Source organism: Myxine glutinosa, chromosome 1 (assembly GCF_964187855.1).
Source record: "Myxine glutinosa chromosome 1, kmMyxGlut1.1, whole genome shotgun sequence".
NCBI classification, from domain to species: domain Eukaryota; kingdom Metazoa; phylum Chordata; class Myxini; order Myxiniformes; family Myxinidae; genus Myxine; species Myxine glutinosa.
Genome location: NC_136261.1, coordinates 341,452,765 through 341,472,599, shown reverse-complemented (window position 1 = coordinate 341,472,599; position 19,835 = coordinate 341,452,765). Strand labels below are relative to the sequence as shown.

The following is a 19,835-nucleotide window of genomic DNA, read 5'->3' as shown; positions in this document are numbered from 1 at the left end:
ATGGAGGTGAGAGTTTGAAGGGGGAAGAAGCGGGGAGGACGCTTTGAGGAGGGGGAGTGAGAGGGGGGAAATTGAGAAGCAATGAGGGTGGGGAGATTTGAAGGGGAAGGGTGAGGGGGGAGTTTGGGAGGGAAGGGACAAGGGGAGGGATTTGAAAGGGATGGGATATGGGGGAGATTTGGAGGGGAGGGGTGAGGCAGGAGTCTAGGAGGGGAGGGGCGAGGGGGCGTCTTGGCGGGGAGGGGTGAGGGGGTAGTTTAGGAGGGAGGGGGCAAGGGGGGAGATTTGAAAGGGATGGGTGATGGGGAAGATTTGGAGGGGAGGGGTGATGGGGAAGATTTGGAGGGGAGGGGTTATGGGGAAGATTTGGAGGGGAGGGGTGAGATTGGATTTTTGAAAGTGTACGATTTATGGGAAACGAACATTTATTGCAAAATGAGTTTCTTGTGACCTTCGAGTTAAAAATACGTTTAAGGACGCTGGATGGAGGATGGAGTGCAGGAGAGTTTAGGGAATGTAGAAAAAAGGCACTATAGGAGATGGATATTTTTTTTGGGATGAATTGATTTGGTGAGCAAGTCGAAAGCAGCCTTTTAAAGAAGAAGAAGAAAAAGGTGTTATAAAATATGACGGAATACATAACTTGAGGGGAAAGTGTAAACATTGAAGGTTAATGAGTGAAAACTATCTGGGGAAATGGGGGAGAAACACGTGGTCGAAGAACGAACGAACGAATAAGAATGAATAAACGAATGAGAACAGAGAAGGAAATGTTTTTTTTTTTTTTGTTTGTTTTTTTTTGAGTTGAGATTTACACAAGGAAGTAGGCTATGGGTGAAAAGACTGGGAATACAGAGAACGAAAGTTATTGGATCACAAACGACAGACCGCTGAGAAAAACAAAGCCTCAAGGTTGTACAGTGCACACTGTACAAGGCCTCAAGACACGACACGAATTAACACGATTTTCAATACAGGTATGAAAGATTTGCACCGAAAAATCTTCGTCGGGACACAATATACGTACAACACCATAAATAAATACAGTTTTAACGAAAATACAAATGGGAACAATCACTTAACTTCGATTTCAAATCGTTCGCGACGCGGCAAAGGCCTTGCTCGAGACGCGGCAAAGGCCTTGCTCGCGACACGGCAAACAGACGATCAATTTATGAAAGATAAACACCGAGAAACAACCAAAGTTGCACACAATAACTTGACACACCGAAGGATAAATACAGTTTCGACAAAATACAATTGTGAACAGACTTAACTTCGAAAAACGTGGAGACCGTGTGGAGCTTCGAAAATCCCTGCCGCCGTCTCCAAGATCTCGCGAGATCTCCCGTTGTTGAAATCCTCGATACCATTTTACCGTACCGTGATAGCACGGTCATTAACTTGTCATTTGGGATAAATGGTGGTACGTTAGAAATAACCACTCTCGTCGCGGGAGTTAATAGCGGCGATGCCATCATAAAGTGACTGCTTTCCGTGGTTATTCCCGCACTTACCACGTCATGGACGAGTTCCTCGTCCGAAACGAACACCACCACTTTCTGGTTCATACGCGAAGCTGCACGTATATTTTCATCCCCAACAATGCTCCCCACAGCGAGGATGATGTCCTCGACAGGGACTCCATCCGGAGGCACGCACACAAACGCGTGCTTCCTGGTTAAGCCTTCAAAGTCATCGCGAGGAGAGCGTGCATTCGCCATTCCGGCGAAAATACCCCCCCCCCTCCCCCCGCTTGTCCGAGCCGGACAAGAGGGTATCAAACCTAAATAAACGAACTAAAGTAAATAATAAACGTGCATTATAAGCACAGAAATGGCTTACAACGCGCCGTCAACGCCAGTAGGCCGCACCCAAAATGGGCCCGCTCTCAATCCTCTCTCTCTCGAAGGCAAAGGTGTAGAACAGATGAAAACAAATGCCAAGGCACACAGGATGGAAAAGGAGAGGGAGGGGGGCAGGGGAGGGCAGGAGAGGGGGGAAACCTCACGACGGACTCACCAAAACACAGAGCAGTTGCTCACAGCCGCCATGACGCTACACCCAACGCACCGACGGCCGATATGTGGCGACAGAGAGAGAGAGAGTTGGAGAGAGAGAGAGTTGGAGAGAGAGAGAGTTGGAGATGGAGATGGAGAGAGAGAGTTGGAGAGAGAGAGAGAGTTGGAGAGAGAGAGAGAGTTGGAGAGAGAGAGAGTTGGAGAGAGAGAGAGTTGGAGAGAGAGAGAGTTGGAGAGAGAGAGAGTTGGAGATGGAGATGGAGAGAGAGAGTTGGAGAGAGAGAGAGAGTTGGAGAGAGAGAGAGAGTTGGAGAGAGAGAGTTGGAGAGAGAGAGAGTTGGAGAGAGAGAGAGTTGGAGAGAGAGAGAGTTGGAGAGAGAGAGAGTTGGAGAGAGAGAGAGAGAGAGACTTTGACTTTTACATCCTTTTATTACAAAAATATCAAAAAGTATATTTTGTAAAACGTATAAATACAACCATTTCACAAAGCATTTCACAAATCAGAGGTAAAAAAACAAGCAAAACCATTTTAAAGGGAACATTTACATGAAGACCATTAGTACATCAAGAAAGGGAACAGGAAAAAAAATAATAAAGTGTTTTGCTCCTCACAAAGAAATCATATCATGCTCGAGGAGTGATCAATCTGTGATCAGCGCACCATTTTGCACAGAGCAAAGCGCATTATTCAATGCCCATATACTTTTGAAGATCAATACTTTATCCATATATGTATAGAAACAAAATTCTGTTTTAATCCGGGCAAAAACAAGTCCTTTAAAACAGGCCGGGAGGTTATCTGTACATCTTGTAGGATTTTCAATTTGCATTTTCCTCGTGCGATATATTGCTTTCTTTGCCATGGCAACGAGAAAGTTCGCTAGGGCCACTTCTATTTGGTGTGTGTTTGAGGCAAAGCAAAAAATGAAAGAATTCAAAGTAAAGTTTAAAGAAAGCTTCATGCACATTTCATGCAGCAAACCAAATAAAGGAATCAAGCGTGCACATTCAACATAAGCATGTGACACGGTCTCAAGAGCACCACAGAAGGGACAATGGTCAGATATTTCAGAAGAAAAAACATGCAAGAGCTTATTGGTGGGTAATACCCAATGTGCCAACCTCCACGACAGGTCGGCAGTTTTCTTTGGAATAAGTATGTGATAATAGGCTTTCCAGTTAGGTTGGAAGGGGTATTCTGTAGGCAAGCAATTGTGCCACTTCCTTGACTGCCAAGTTCTTAAGGAGGGCCGGATTGCTTTGACGCAGGCCTGGTATATTGCACAATTTTCCAGACCTGCAGATCCAAAACGTATTTTTGGTAAATATTTTATTATTGTACCAGAATTCATTACAGTGGGGGTGACTTCTAAATTTGGGAAACAGAGGCTTGGCTCACAAACAATTGGGCCATCACCAGTGCGAGTAGATTGCTCCCAGTGCACCTTAACTTTGCGGTATACGCTAAGTATTTCGCATAGCACAGCAGATATTATGCAGTTTGACCGCATGCCAACTTTATTTGCAAGTGCTGCAGCACTTAACCATGTCCTTGTCTCAATCATTAGATCAGCAACGTGATGGACACCATTCTGAACAAAATAATCAATAAAAGAGCGTTCCGTTCTTATTGTTTTGAAGAGAGAGTTGTAGAAAAGAGGCTCTCTGAAAAACATCTCTTGGGTGTAGGAAACATAATCACGGTCGACCATGAAAACACGCCAAGCATTCAAAATTATATTGTAAAATGGTGGAAGCAAGGACAGATCAATACATTTCATGTTCATTAGGAATAGACCAAATGAATAGTCTAGCATGCCGGCTTGACGGAGGAGGAGGAGAGCAGTGGACCTCCAGGCTAGGTCTGATGGACCATAGAGAAGCCGCCAGATTGAGGCGATGCCAAATGCCATAGCCCTGCATACGATGTCCACAAGACCATGTCCGCCTTCCTCTAAGGGAAGATTCAAGATCTCTGGACGAAGCCAATGTTTTCCACTCCAGAAGAAGTTTATTATTGTCTTCTGTATATTCAGCAGAAAGCGTTCAGGAGGTGGAATGGCTTTGATTCTGTGCCACAGTATAGATGCTGCTAGGTTGTTTATGACCAGGACTCGTCCCCGGTATGAAAGCAAAGCCAGCAAACCTTTCCATTTCCACAGCTTTTGTTCGAGAGAGTCAGCGAGACCCTCCCAATTTTTCGCTTGTGTTGCTTCATCACCGATGTAAACACCAAGGTACTTCATTCCGTTGAGGGACCAGGTGAGGTGTTTCGGGAGGACAGGCATAGGGCGCTGGCATGGGCCCATCCACATCGCCTGGCACTTGTTCCAGTTTACCAAAGCTGAAGAAGCTGAACCATAATAGTCCAAGCAATCCATCAGTTTCTTTATCTCATCACTATTATGTACGATGGCGCAAATATCGTCAGCATATGCAGAGACTTTCACAGGCCTTGTGAGCAAATTTTTGCATCCGGTTAAGATGCTGCGGACTTTGATTAAAAGAGGCTCAATGGTTAAAGAGTACAGAATACCAGATAAAGGACATCCCTGACGGATACCCCTTCCAACCTTTACAGGTGAAGTTAGCTCAGAGTTTACTCTGAGTATTGAGGAAATGCCATTATAGAGCAGTTTTACCATGGAAAGAAAACCGAGAGAGAGAGAGAGAGAGAGAGAGAGAGAGAGAGAGTTAGAGAGAGAGAGAGAGAGAGAGAGAGAGAGAGAGAGAGAGAGAGAGAGATAGAGAGAGAGAGAGAGAGATATATATAAGATAAGATAGTTAAAATGCATTAAAATTAAGAGTGAGAGTGCAAAGATTGAAAAATTGTACGACTGAAGGTTAAAGTGAATGAAAAGTGCTCATTAATCAGGTGGGGGGAGGGGGGCAACGTACCGATACTGAAAATAATTTTTTTAGCTTTATATTGCTTTGCTCTTTTCTTCTTAGCATTTTTTTGAACTCTTTTCTACTCTTAACTTCATATACAAAAGAAAATCAAGAAAGCTTACCCGGCTGATGAAGACATGTTCAAAAGAGCCATCCTGTCGATGTAAACCTTTAAAATCAGCATGACCATTACACAGTGTCACTTTAGCGTGCTGGCTTCTGGTAGTTGCTTCCCGCTGGTGGCCTCTGCTAGTGATATTTTATTTGTGGACATCTTTCCCTGTCCTCTTCTCCGACAGGTAAAACCTTTGCCACCTTTGCAAAGTGACTGGGATGAAACAAGTTCCTCCAGAGTACTTACCTGTTACCTACTGCCTCAGCAAGGTATGCTAGTGTCAACGTTTACTCGCGTGTTGCACTTGATTTTGCCACAGCATCCGCGTTATGTTTAAGGTTAAATCAATCTTCTCTGATTGTATATGCTTATTCTGTCACATTGGAAGAACGAAAAAATGCATTCAGTAATATAATTTCCCTTTTTTGGTGGATGGAAAGGCATCTCGATTAGAAAACTGATAAATTGCGCCTCACGTACAATAGGCACAGGCTTGGAAGGAGGTGGGGGGGGGGGGCGGGTCAAGGACTTGTGGTTGGGAGGGAGGTTGTGGGCTTTCGATTTTGGGAGAGGGAGTTGAAGACTTGAAGAAGAAAGTGGGAGGGGAGGACAGAGATTTGGGTGGGAGGGGGCTGAGCGGGGAAAGGGAGTTGGTAGAGGGGAGTTGATGTTTGGGGGAAGGTTGAAGACACGGCGGGGGGAAGTGGTGTTGACAACTTGGTTTGGGGAGGGGTGGAGGACTTTTGGTAGGGAGGGCATTTGTAGACAGGATGGGAAGGATTTTGAAGACTTGGGATTGGGGGAGAAGGTGGGAGTTTGAGGGCTTTATCGCGGAATTTCCGCATGTCCCCTGCTCCTATAATTTTATTATTTTTAGACTGCAAACCACTTTGTCCTGCACACATTGTCTTTTTGATCACAATATAATTTTTCATCACAATAGAGCACAAATGTGCAGTATTTTGCGCAAGTAACCTTGATGGTTGTGGTGAGTGACAAAAATGTATTCAAAACGAGTTGTTTCCGTTTTTCAGCAGTCTGGTTAATATTTGTTGTTGTTAAAATTCTGCTTACTCAGGATGGCAATTTTGTTTGTTTCTGTAGTACAGTATAATAATATGAACGGGCTTTCCTTTAACAGACAAAACAGAGGAAGAGGAGATTTTGGAGGAAGATGCCAGCCACAATATGGCGAAAGAAGGATGTCAAGAGGAAACTGACCGTGAAGACTTTAAGCAAAGGAAGAATAATGTGGAAAACGTGGATATTAATCACAAATATTGTCCTATGGAGGTGGGATCCGAGGGTGATGTAGACTGTGGTAATGAAGAGGGACAGAAGGATATCAAGAATAATGGCATAGGGACGAATTTTATAGATAAACAAGTGATAGATCGTGATATATGTGAGAACAAAGCACGCGAACAGAGAAAAAGTAAGTGCGATGATGATATTGAGAAGAAAAGAGACGACGGTAAGACAAATGGTGGAAAAGGCAAAACAGAAAGCCTTGTAGATTGTGAAAGAGAGAGTGACATTGAGGGAGGGATGGAGAACTCGGTCGAGGGCGAAGAGGAAAGGGAAATCGAGCCACAAATAAAGAGTCCGCTGGAGGGCGACACTGAGAGTTTGAGTGAGGTTGATGGAAAACCCGAAGCTAAAGAAGAGGTAATTGATGGACAAAGTAGATCAAGAGATGTAGAATTAGAAGAGGAAAATATGGGGAATATGACCGAAAGAGGTGAAGAAGAGGAGGGAGAAGAAATCATTGATAAGCGCCGAAGAGTGAAAGTCACATTTTCTCCAGAAAACGACATTTCAGACAAGGTAAGTACTTCATCAATATGAGAATGACACTTGGTAGAGTACATACCTCCACCAGGCTGAAATGGTTATGGTTTCTATCCCACTGATAGGCCGGATCTGGATTCGGAACTGGACCAAAATCGAATCGACTTGTTCTTTTCACCAAACCAACTCGTCCACCAAGTTTAGGAATAACTCGTCCATAACTTTTTAAAATATCATGTCATATATCGCTTTTCGCCCGATCTCTCAATGGTGAATAATCGCTTCAAAAATTAAATAATTCACCATTCCGAATCCATACCGAATCCGAAAATCTCCACCAAAATCTAATCATTCATCCTTGTCACATACCCAACCTCTCCGCCAAATTTCGTCATACACGTCCACAACTTTTTGAGATATTTTGTTCACAAACAGACAAACAAGAGGATGTCATGCAGAGCATGACACTTGCAAAATCTGCCCCTCCCTCCCACAAAAAGGTTTCCATTGATCCAGCAAATTGTCAATTTCATAAAGATTAAAATTGACCATCTTGACCATAGCTCGGGTGAATAGGATGAAAAGTGACGATTTTTCAGATGAAAATTGATGTTTGACCTATAAATTGACGTTTTGACCTTAAAATATTTGGTGTGCCAATTCAATGAGGCACTATACAATTGCTGTGTAATTTCCAAGTCAATCGGATTAAAAGTGATGATTTTTAGATGAAAATTGATGATTTTAGAAGTTTGACCTAGAGTTGACCTTTGACCTTTTGACCTCAAAAATAGTTGGTTTCCCAATTCAGTGAGGCACTATGCAAATGCTGTTCAATCCCCAAGTCAATTGGATGAAAATTGATGATTTTTCAGATGGAAATTGATGATTTTGGAAGTTTGTCCTGGAGTTGACCTTTGTCCTTTGACCTCAAAAATAGTTTTCCCAAATCAGTGAGGCATTACGCAAATGCTGTTAAATTTCTAAGTCAATCAGATGAAAATTGATGATTTTTTTAGCTGAAAATTTATTATTTTAGAAGTTTGACCTTGAGTTGACTTTTGACCTTTAGACCTCAAAAAGAGTTGGTTTTCCTATTTAGTGACTCAATGTGCAAATGCTGTTAAATTTTCAAGTAAATCGGATTTAAAATGGCGATTTTAGAAATTTGACCTTCCCCAGATGACCTTTGACATTCGACCTCAAAATCAATAGGCTTCTCAGTTGTGACGACCTCTACAACTTGGTGAGGTTTTATCACGATTGGTTTAGAATTGTGACCTGTAGGCCGGTGACAAACAAACACACAAACAAATGAAAAATCGGTCAGAGACCGAGGACTTGCCGGAATGTACTTTTTTTATCGGCCATTTTGGATCAAAATAATAATACATAAGGACATGGGTTGAATCCCTGCTTGAGAGAATGCCAACCAACTCCCCACCATCACGGTCGTCTCGCCAACTCACAATCCCACGAGATATGCGGAAAGGACGACCCAAAACCAATTATCTTCTTTTTGATTTGTATATAAACATCATTGAAAGTAAGAAATGACCTCTGCAAAGTTCAAATGACATGGGTTAAATCTCTACATGAGAGAATTCCACATAGCTATTTGGGTGGTGTATAAGCTAACAGATCGCTGTCTCCATCGATCTTGCCAAGGCCGTAACACCTATCGGCTCAAAATCCTTTTAACTGTTGACTTGGTAGTTTTTACAATGAAGGAAACACGTATCGGGAGTACATACGCCATAGCGATTGTGAATGTGACAAATCTGAGGCATCTTTTGCTTCGCATCACAGTGACGGCGAGCACCAACATGGTGGCTGTAAGATTAAAATCTGGCCTCAAGCCCCCTCACCACACAAAATCTATTCCGGCGAATCTATTCCATCAAGTAACAAACCAACCAACCAACATACTTGCCGGAATCTATTCCGGCAAATAACCAACCAACCAACATACTTGCTGGAATCTATTCCGGCAAGTAACCAACCAACCAACATACTTGCCGGAATCTATTCCGGCAGTGTAACCAACCAACCAACATACTTGCCGGAATCTATTCCGGCAAGTAACAAACGGACAAACAGACAGGGATGAAAACATAACCTCCATCCACCTTTGGTGGCGGAGGTAACAAAATCAGGATGAAGGTCCCAATGAAAATCTGCCTCATCACGGCTTCATTTAAACTGTCAAATCCTTCTGCTGTATCACTCCGCCTTGCCCCAGATTTACGCTGCGGTCACGATTTTGATGTATTGGGTGACCTTGAGCTTGACCTTGGGCCTAGAGTGTTAAAATTGGGCACAGTCTATTCCAGGGCAAGGCAAAGATGTGTGTAAAGTATGGCCATGCTATGTCCAATGATGTAGACGTAGTACTGCGCACAAATAGACAAACAGACAGACAAACCAACCAACCAACATACTTGCCGCAAACAGACAGACAGACAGAATAACAAACGCAACCGACCAATATACTTGAAAAATCTTCAATTTCACAAGTAACAAACAGACAGACAAACAGACAGGGGTGAAAACATAACCTCTATCCACCTTTCGTGACGGAGGTAAAAATACAATTACTGGCGCATTTTAAAACATTTTTAATGAAATTTTGCATATACAATCGACATTGGCGGACGCATGAAATATGTAACGATTTTTTGGATTTGACCCCAAGTTCATGCCACTTCGAGTCACAGGGGTCAAAATAACATTTTTCTTTTTTTAACACAGAATTTGATATTAGCTCATACCTGGTGGAACTGTTTGCCATCTTTCAACTTTGCTTTAGGTGGGAAGCATGGGGATTTACAACAGCGTGACATCGCCTTCGCTTTAGCTATCTATATAATAATAGCATAAGGACTCGACTTTGTTATCCCTTTAACGCCGCACCCAGTGACCCGATGCCCACGGCACTAATGGATTTACGATCTATGAACCGCACTCTTTGTTTATCACGTACAGACATACTCGAAAAATCTTAATTAGCCGACGTTGGGGCCCAAAAGCATCCGATTAACTGCCGATACGACGCCATCTTACGACGCCATCGTATTGGCGTCTGCTGGGCGAAGGCGAAGCAAGCCGTCCACTGATTGGACAGGCGAAGGCGAAAGCAAGCCGTCCACTGAGTGGACAATCCAGAGCATGCATTTGTGCCGGTGTCGGCGATCGTTGTTCATATACGCACTCTTCATTCTCATCTTTCTTCCTAACTCTTACTCGGACAAGCAAATCCCCTATGCCATCCATAATGGTACACTCTATCCATACACCACATCCTCCCTTCCGTGGGTGTTCCACGGGTTTCGGCTAGTCTTATTATAATAGAGCAAACGTATATGGTTATGCATGTTTATATGCGATGAAAACGTCTTATTCTTCTTCAAAAAGAATTACCACCCTCTTAATTAACCCTCTTAATTGCGTTAAGACTGCTGAAACCCCTCAGACCTTTGATGACCCTTTAATTCCCCCAAGACCCTTCAGACCACCAAGACCCCTGAAGACCGAAAATACCCTGAAGACCCCCAAATACCCCAAAGACCCAAAATACCCTTCAAGGCCCTGAGGCTCAAAAAGACCCTGAATACCCAAAGACCCTGAATACCCAAATACCCTGAATACCCCGAAGACCCCGAAGACCCAAAACGCCCCGAAGACCCAAAATGCCCAGACGACCCAAAACACCCCCAAGACCCTGAATACACTGAATACCCTGAAGACCCTGAATACCCCGAATACCACGAATACCCCAAAGACCCAAAACACCCCGAAGACCCAAAACGCCCCAAAGACCCAAAATGCCCCAAAGACCCAAAATGCCCCAAAGACCCAAAATGCCCCGAAGACCCAAAACGCCCCGAAAACCCAAAATGCCCCGAAGACCCAAAAGGCCCCGAAGACCCAAAAGACCCTGAAGACCCAAAATACCCCGAAGACCAAAAAGACCCCGAACACCAAAAATACCCCGAAGACCAAAAATACCCTGAAGACCAAAAAGACGCCGAAGACCAAAAATACCCCGAAGACCAAAAAGACCCCAAAGACCAAAAATATCCCAAAGACCAAACATATCCTGAAGACCAAAAAGACCCCGAAGACCCAAAAGACCCTGAAGACCAAAAATACCCTAAAGACCCAAAAGACCTCGAAGACCCATAAAGACCAAGAAGAAACAAAAAACCTTAAGACCCAAAAGCCTCTGAAGACACCAAAGACCCAAAAGACCTTGAAGACCCAAAACACCTCAAAGACCCAAAATACCCTTAAAGGCCCAGAGGATCCAAAAGACCCTGAAGACCCAAATGGCCCTGAAGACCCAAAATACCATGAAACCCAAAAGACACCGAAATGGTCAAAGATGCCTACCCCTCTGAAACGAAGTGTGGTGAGGCACGCGGAGCGCGCTGAGTCACGCTAGTATTTATAATGTTCTAAAATGTATAATAACGTAGAACTGCATATATTTTGCATTTCCTTGTCAAGCCATTCTTGCCTCTTATCTGTTATTTATAATCCTACTATATAAAATAATTCAATTCTCTGCATGTTAGAAACACTGTGAGTGAATATGATTCTGAAAAAAGGCTTTATTTATGGCAATTAACATTTTAATCATAATACAAGTATTAAATTAATCAGATTCATTTCCAAAGCACTATTTATGTTAAAACTTCGTAAAATTACAGTTTTGTGATGTGACCTCTTCACTGCCACTGTTAATTCCAATCTTCACTTCCTTGACACTTCAAAATAACCTCGATTCAAAATATATAATTAATCATTGCGAACAAGACCTTTTTACTTAAAGATATGCAATGTGTGATGTTTTTGTTTGATAAAAGGAGTCAGATAATGTTTTATCACTTTATCGCATTGGGTTTATCCTAGTGCTACTGTCAGTGACAGATTCCTACTCCATGTTGTCTCCAGTTTTTTTTTTCATTCCCATCTCTTTATAAACAGCCTCTGTGTTGGAAGTATCAACAACGTGTAATAATGTATTTTCCTTTTCACGTAGGTGTCCACCTTGAATCGACCCCCAACCCCTCATCCACGAGAATCATGCCAGGACTTGTCCTCAGTCCCGTTTGTGGAAAATTTGGAGCAGGTAAACGTGCACAACTCGGTACATATGATGCTGAACGAATGTGCCTCTACATCCCAGGCACCAAGAGATGATCTGCTTTCAGTCGATAATCGCCATTTGATGGATCACGAGGCCCACAACTCAAACCACCACGATTTATCTCAAGCATTTCCCATCTGCCGGACACCTTATCTGCTGCAACCGGTGGATGACTGCGAAAGCGATTCTGATGAGGTATCTCATAAACCTGTAACTGTGGCTATTTAACATGTTCCTGTTCACTCTTACCTCTGGTAACCTTGTAACTGTTCTGCGTTTTTTCCTGAGGAAGAACTGCTGAAATCTATCTTTTTGGGTTCTTCCCAACACCGTTGTTCTTTTCACATTTCTTTCTACTTTTACATATTTCTCTTTCTTCATTCTAATTCTTGCTTCTTCTTTATTTCTCTCTTTCTTTATCTATCTGTCTTAGGAAAAGTGAAGTATTGCAGATTTTTTTCTGGAAGGTTCACTTGTCTGCGCCTGGATGGGTTTTAGGGTAGAGGAGTAGCAGCTGAAACCCGAATCCTATCCAGGTTCCTCCTGATGACTCCATCTTTGCCCTTTTTCTTCTTCTGGTTCCTTCTGATGACTCCAATGCAGTACTTGGTTTTCCATTTCATTGACAGAATAGTAAGGGACTTTCCTTCCCAACTTACTTTTCCTCAATACCTTTTAAAGGAGATGAATTCTGAATTTCAAAGCAGACCTTTAGTTTTTGTTGCTATTATGATAACATTATTACTACTCATACTTTATTGTGGCTTTCTGCATCACAGTAGAGATATTTTAAAATTGAAAGCTATAAAATTTGCTAAATTAAAATTAAATTAAACAATTAATTTTTATTAAAACTAAATATTATTGCATTAATTAATTAATTCAATGAATTAAATAAATGTGACAATATGAAAACAATGAAAAACAAGTACAGATACACTAAATGACCAAAAGTATGCGGACACCCCTTCTAATTAGTGGATTCGGCTGTTTCAGCCACACCCATTGCTGACAGGTATATATAATCAAGCACACAGCCATGCAATCTCCATAAACAACCATTGGCAGTAGAATGGGCCGTACTGAAGAGCTCAGTGACTTTCAACGTGGCACCGTCATAGGATGCCACTGTTCCAACCAGTCAGTTCATCAAATTTCTGCCCTGCAAAACGTGCCCCGGTCAACTGTAAGTGCTGTTATTGTGAAGTGGAAACGTCAAGAAGCAACAACAGCTCAGCCGCGAAGTGGTAGGCCACTCAAGCTCACAGAACGGGACCGCCGAGTGCTGAAGCGCTTAGAACATAAAAATCATCTGTCCCCGGTTGCAATACTCACTACCGAGTTCCAAACTGCCTCTGGAAGCAATGTCAGCACAACAACTGTTCTTCAGGCAGTTCATGAAATGAGTTTCCATGGCCGAGCAGCCGCACACAAGCCTAAGATCACCATGCGCAATGCCAAGCGTCGACTGGAGTACTGTAAAGCTCGCCGCCATTGGACTCTGGAACAGTGGAAACGCGTTCTCTGGGGTGATGAATCACGCTTCGCCATCTGGCAGTCCGACAGATGACTCTGGGTTTGGCGGGTGCTAAGAGAACGCTACCTGCCTGAATGCGTAGTGCCAACTGTAAAGTTTGGTGGGGTAGGAATAATGGTCTGGGGCTGTTTTTCATGGTTCAGGCTAGGCCCCTTAGTTCCAGAGAAGGGAAATCTTAACACTACAGCATACAATGACATTCTAGCCGATTGTGTCCTTCCAACTTTGTGGCAACAGTTTGGGGAAGGCCCTTTCCTGTTTCAGCATGGTAATGGCCCCGTGCGCAAAGTGAGGTCCATACATAAATGGTTTGATGAGATCGGTATGGAAGAACTTGATTGGCCTGCACAGAACCCTGACCTCAACCCCATAAAACACCTTTGGGATGAATTGGAACGCCGACTGCGGGCCAGGCCTAATCACCCAACATCAGTCGAACAACATCAACATCACAGACTGGTCAACATCCCGACCTCACTAATTCTCTTGAGGCTGAATGGAGGCAAATCCCCGCAGCAATTTCCAACATCTAGTGGAAAGCCTTCCCAGAAGAGTGGAGGCTATTATAGCAGCAAAGGGGGGGGGGGGCAGCCCCATAATAATGCCCATGATTTTGGAATGAGATGTTCGATGTTTGCGTGTCTGCATACTTTTGGTCATGTAGGGTTTAATTTAAAGTACACCTCCCCCATGCCAAATAAATAAATAACATCCTCCAGCGCGGCACATAGGGACGGTATTTTGAGGGAGAGATGTGAATGAATGAATGAATGAATGATCATTTTAAGGTCATTTTCCCCCATTTTTTAAGGCTGGGGATTAGCCTTGCGGGCCCCATGACAATCATGGTTCCCTGTTTGAGGCAATGTTTTTATGGCAGGATGCCCTTCCTGACACCAACCCTTAGTCACCTCTTAGGATGCACAGGGATACGGTGTACCTATTCCAAATCGGGGTACACACCGGGATCATTCAACCCAGCAAGCTGCTACTCAATTTGCTGACCTCGGAAGGATAACAGGTGGAGTCAACCCCCCTGGCGTTAATTCAGCGATCGACCAGGATTCAAACTCAGGAACCTAGGATCCCAAGCCGGCACCCTAACCGCTAAGCCAACACCAGGCTCTGGATGGAGAGGTGTAGAATAATTGATTGATTAATGGCATAATTAAAATCAATAAATAAAAATCGTAAAATATTTTCTTAATTGTCTAATAGTATACCTCAACCACCAGTGTTTCATCCGAAGCTGTAACTCTTTGAAAATGAAATGTCATTAATCGAAAAAATAATAATAATTAATTAATTGACTAATCAATAAATAATTAATCGATTAATTGATTAATCAATAAATCAAAAATATCCTTTATAGCCACATCACTTGGTCACTGTCGTGTCCGAATATCAGCTTCCTAGCTCAAAAGGTGCTTCAGATATTGCCCAGATGAGAAAGGAAATAAATCAGTGATTAATAATGAAAATAAATAAATAATAATCATAAAATAATTAAACTATTAATCAATTGGCTAATAGAATACCTAAACTCTACCACCTCTGACATCAACTCATCCTGGGAATTCTTCCAAAGTAAATTGCTCTCTCTCATGCACAGATTTATCCCATCTCGTCTTCAGTTGTCATACCCTTCCTCCCGTCCATGGTACACGGAATCTTGTGGTGAGGCTGTTGCCCAGAAACAACTTGCCTTCGTCTCCTGGAAAGCAAATCCAACGGAAGGAAATCTCATTTCCTTTCACAAAGCCCGAAACAAGTGTGTGTCCACCCTCAGGAGAGCCAGGAAAGAATATCTCTCCGTTCTCAAGACCGAACTCTCTTATCTGTCTCCCTCTTCCAAATCCTGGTGGCGTCTGGTCAAATCCGTTTCTGGTGTTTGTTCCCCCTCCATCCCCTCCCTTACCTCAAACGGCTACACAGCTGACTCCGCACGTGAAAAAGCTGAATGCCTCAACTCTGTGTTTGCCTCTAAATCTTGTGTCCCAAACCCATCCCTCTCTGTACCCACCATACCCAGTCGTACCCTGCTGCTCCTGGACTCCGTGTCCTTTCCTCCTGACAAGGTGGAAAAGTTTCTGTCAACCCTCGACTCTGATTCTGCAACTGGACCCGACGGCATCAGCCCACGGGTCCTAAAATCCTGCTCTGCTGCTCTATCTCACCCTCTCTCTGTTCTCTTCACCCTCTCTTTTGCTCAAGGTCAACTGCCATCTGCTTGGAAATCAGCCAACATCACCGCTTTGCACAAAAAAGGTGCAAAAACAGATCCTAGCAACTACAGACCAATCAGCCTTCTCCCAATTATCAGCAAAGTCATGGAATCCATCATTGCTTCTGATATGAAATCTTTCCTCTTCTCCAATGGCTTGATCTCTGATCATCAATTTGGTTTCAGACCAGGTCACTCTACTCTGGACATGCTGCTTCTGCTGTCTCAACAATGGATGGAGGTCCTCAATGCCAAACAGGAAATTAGAGCTGTCTCCCTCGACATATCACGTGCCTTCGACACGGTCTGGCACCCCGCTCTGCTCACCAAACTCTCCTCCTTTGGTATCCATGGAAATCTCCACGCATGGCTGGCGGACTTCCTCTCTAGTCGTCGTCAACGTGTGGCCCTGAATGGGTTTCTCTCATCTCCTCTTCCTGTTCAGGCTGGAGTTCCCCAAGGCAGTGTTCTGGGCCCCGTGCTTTTTCTGGTCTTCATCAATGATCTCTCTGACTCTCTCGAAAATCCTCTCTATCTCTTTGCTGATGACTCCACTCTCTGCCGCTCCATTCCTCTTCCCTCAGATCGGCAGTCTGCTGCCTCCTCACTCTCTGAAGACCTGGACAAAATCACAGACTGGTCAAACAAGTGGAACATGTCTTTCAATCCTGACAAATCTCACACTCTTACTATGTCTCTCCGAAAAGATCGACTGGACAACCCTCCCATCTACTTTCTCAACAATCCTCTCCAAGAAGTTCTGTCGCTCAAGATTTTGGGTCTCACTATCTGCCATGATCTTTCTTGGGAAAACCACATTTCCAAGCTGGCCTCCAAAGCCAGTCGCCGACTGGGCATCCTCCGTCGTGCGAAGTCCTTCCTCGGCACACCTGAGCTCCTCACCACATACAAGGCTTTCATCCGCAGCTCAATGGAATACTGTTCTCCCCTATGGGCCGGTGCTCCTGCCTCACACCTAGCTCGGCTTCACGCTGTTGAAACCAAAGCTTTCAGAATTATTGGAATCTCCCGCGATGAAGCTATCTCTGAGGGCCTTTCACTCACTCACCGCAGGCAGGTAGGTGGTCTTTCTGTCTTCTACCGACTCCTCTCCGGCCTTGCACCCCCAGCTCTCTCTGTGCTCTGTCCCCCAAATATTCCTACAGGTCGCACAAGATCTGCCAGCAACCCTCTGATGGTTAAACTGCCGAAATCTCGGCTCTCCGCTCACCTTCACTCTTTCATTCCTCTTTTCTCCCGCCTCTGGAACAAACTACCTCACTCCCTTCAATCCCACTCCTCCCTCCAGGTCTTTAAAACAGCTGTTCACCACCATCTCTTATCTTCCCCCATCCAAAACCTTGATCTTTTCTACCCCCGCTAATTCACCCCAGATCCACCTTGTTTGAAATTCCAACTTCTTTCCTGTAAGTCCTGGCAGGGTCCATATGTTTTATACCTCTCCCACTGCCCCCTTCCCACGCCCCCCCCCCCCCCAAAGCCCTCGCCCTCTCTCAGATCTCTCGATGTCTCCATGTCTCTCGGTCCCTGCTCTCAAATGTTGTGTTTGTGTCCTTCCCCCTCTCTCCCCATCTTGTCTACCGCTCCCTATGTTATATGTTTTATGTGTCGGTTTGTCTTTCTGTGTGATTAATGTTCGCTCTTTCACGAGCCTCGAACTTGTATACAAAAAAAAAAAAAAAAAAAAAAAAAAAAAAACGACCATCGTTTCATCCAAATCTGTAACTTTCAAAAAATTAATTAATCAAGTCATTAATCGAACAGTTAAATAATTAATCGATTAATTGAATAATCAATAAATCAAAAAAACACGTTACAGCCAAATCACTTGGCATTGTCATGTCCAAATATTAGCTTCCTAGCTCAAAAAGTGCCCGAGATAATGCCCAGATGAGAAAGGAAATAAATAAGTACTTAATTAATCGATAATAATTAAGTAATTGATCAATTACTTGATTAAGCAAAAAACAAAAAATACAGTTTTTGCCAAAGCACTTGTTCACTATGTGTCAAAATTTCAGCTTCCTAGCTCAAAGGATGGCTGAGATATCGCCAGGACAAACAAGAAAACAACCCGGAGTGAAAACTGAGTACTCCCTTTCAGCGCGTGTCATCGCTAGGTCCCCTTAGGTGCCCAGCGATGCCGTCATGCAGCGCCTGGAGATGGAATAGAAAAGGAGCGGTGTACAATTAAAATTGAAAGCATGGGAATGAAAAAGCAAATGCAACAGGTTTTGTTTTCATAAGGCATGCATTGTGCTCGGCAGGAAATGTCTGTTGCGGATCTGCTCCCAGCTGCCATCACTCGACCAGCTCCACGTCTCCTGCATCTTGCACCTTGTACGACAAAGCATGCCTCACATCATACTCGCACCAGCCTTGTTTTGTCCTTTTTCTTCATTTTGAATATATTTTAAATCTTTACTTTATCTTCTTTCTTTGCACCTAATATTCATGCAACTTTTTTAGGATGAGAAAATACAAGGAAACTCAGAAACAGGAACAATAGTTGTTTCGCATATCGCATCTTGTCACAATGTTCATGACGCTCTCCTCAAACAGGCCTTCTTTGCTTTGAAGGATTAGCAGAGCAGAAATTGCAAAGCAAGTGGGATATCAAAGGGCAGGAGTTTTCTGACATGTGGATATTTAGAAAAGGCATTTTTATTGTGGGCTGGCAAGATGGCCTACAGGTATGCACTCTCACGTCTAAGCTGTCCAGTATCTGGGTTAGAATTTGGGCCGACCTAGTAACTGTCATTCCGGTGTTTCGTAGGCAGGGTGATTCATCAATGTATGTGCCGTCCCTAAGATGGACATTAAATCTGGTGTCCTGTCCTCTGCTGGGATCCTTTGTCCCAGAAAATGGCTGAACAGTTTATAATTACTTACTGCATTCACTTGAATTAATCTACTCTTTACCGTGCCCCAAGGTCGCCCAATAAACCAAAATTGAAGACAGGTGGCAGATAGCTCGAACATGTTTCTTACCTTTAAAAAAAGTATATCTAAAAGATTATGGGTGGAAAGGTGGATGGGACAAACAGTTTGCAACAAACCATGCGAATCAACAGACACAGAAGGAAATGGGGGACATGCAAACTTATGTCCAAGGATGATAAATAAAACCTAACCTACATTAGGTTTCACAGTTCACACTTATAGAAACAAGAGAATTGCAGGTGAGGACTTCCCTCTGGCGATGTGTGGAGTGCAGGGTGATGGTGTGTGTATCTTGGGAACAGTGTCCACGTATCAGAGAGCCGTCGTCACTGAGCACCGACAAAGTAAGCCAGTGACGAAGTGAGCCTGGGATGAAGTGAGCTCAAAGATGAAACAAGCCAGCCGCGAGAAGCACTGGCGTCAATTCGCACCTCAGGACGTACATCCTGAACCAGCCCTTGTAGGAGCTTCTTCTTCACCCTCAAGTCCTCCTGTGCGATGGGAGCTCTGGTGACCCCTTTCTCTTAGCCCCTCTTCATCCTTCTTGGCGGATGTGGTGGCCCCAATAAAATAAAAAGGAATTTCCCTGCTCCACAGAACTTTACGCCACCACGGCTTGCACACATCGGCCTCAAAGCTGGCATTTTTGAAGTGTGTGCCACTTCTGATGGGAAGTCCTCACCTGGCCCCGCTCGCAAACAAGAGGTGTTTACGCATACAATATTATCATGACTATCCCGTCTAAAAATTACATATGCTGCCTCTTCATCGTCACGTGTAGCAAAACAACTTACTGTGACAAGTCCATATTACATAGCAATCTATCCTACTCGAAACACGTGGACCATGTTACACTTACGACAGTCTAGTTATGGATTCCTTCCCACCTTCCATGTAACAGTATTATGCACAGGCTTCCCTATGAGCTTTTGTTTAAAAATAATAATTGTGCCACAATGTGCGGCACCGCATTGTGAAGCAGTCTCTCCTTTGGATTATGTCAAGCTGACTACCCAAACCTCTAGTACTTGCCCATGAATGTTGAAGGCCATTGCCAGTACTCCAACGAGATTGCAAATTTTCCAAGTCTATTATCACAGATCAACAGCTTTGAAAACCACTTCACAGTAATGAGGCAA

General features: G+C 43.7%; 1 protein-coding gene and 1 long non-coding RNA gene across 2 annotated transcripts in view; both read left to right on the top strand.

Annotated features, from left to right (window-relative positions):
• The window catches only part of LOC144889486 (uncharacterized), a 497,490-nt gene that overhangs the window by 130,355 nt on the left and 347,300 nt on the right, over positions 1-19,835 (top strand). The gene's annotated exons all lie outside the window — the stretch shown is intronic.
• The window catches only part of LOC137412827 (uncharacterized), a 232,703-nt gene that overhangs the window by 189,153 nt on the left and 23,715 nt on the right, over positions 1-19,835 (top strand). Inside the window, exons 9-12 of the mRNA XM_068098159.2 lie at positions 5,213-5,297; positions 6,170-6,855; positions 11,864-12,166; positions 18,021-18,093. Of these exons, the coding sequence (XP_067954260.2) occupies positions 6,217-6,855; positions 11,864-12,166; positions 18,021-18,093 (1,015 nt within the window). The 5' untranslated portion in view covers positions 5,213-5,297; positions 6,170-6,216. The remainder of the gene's footprint in view (positions 1-5,212; positions 5,298-6,169; positions 6,856-11,863; positions 12,167-18,020; positions 18,094-19,835) is intronic.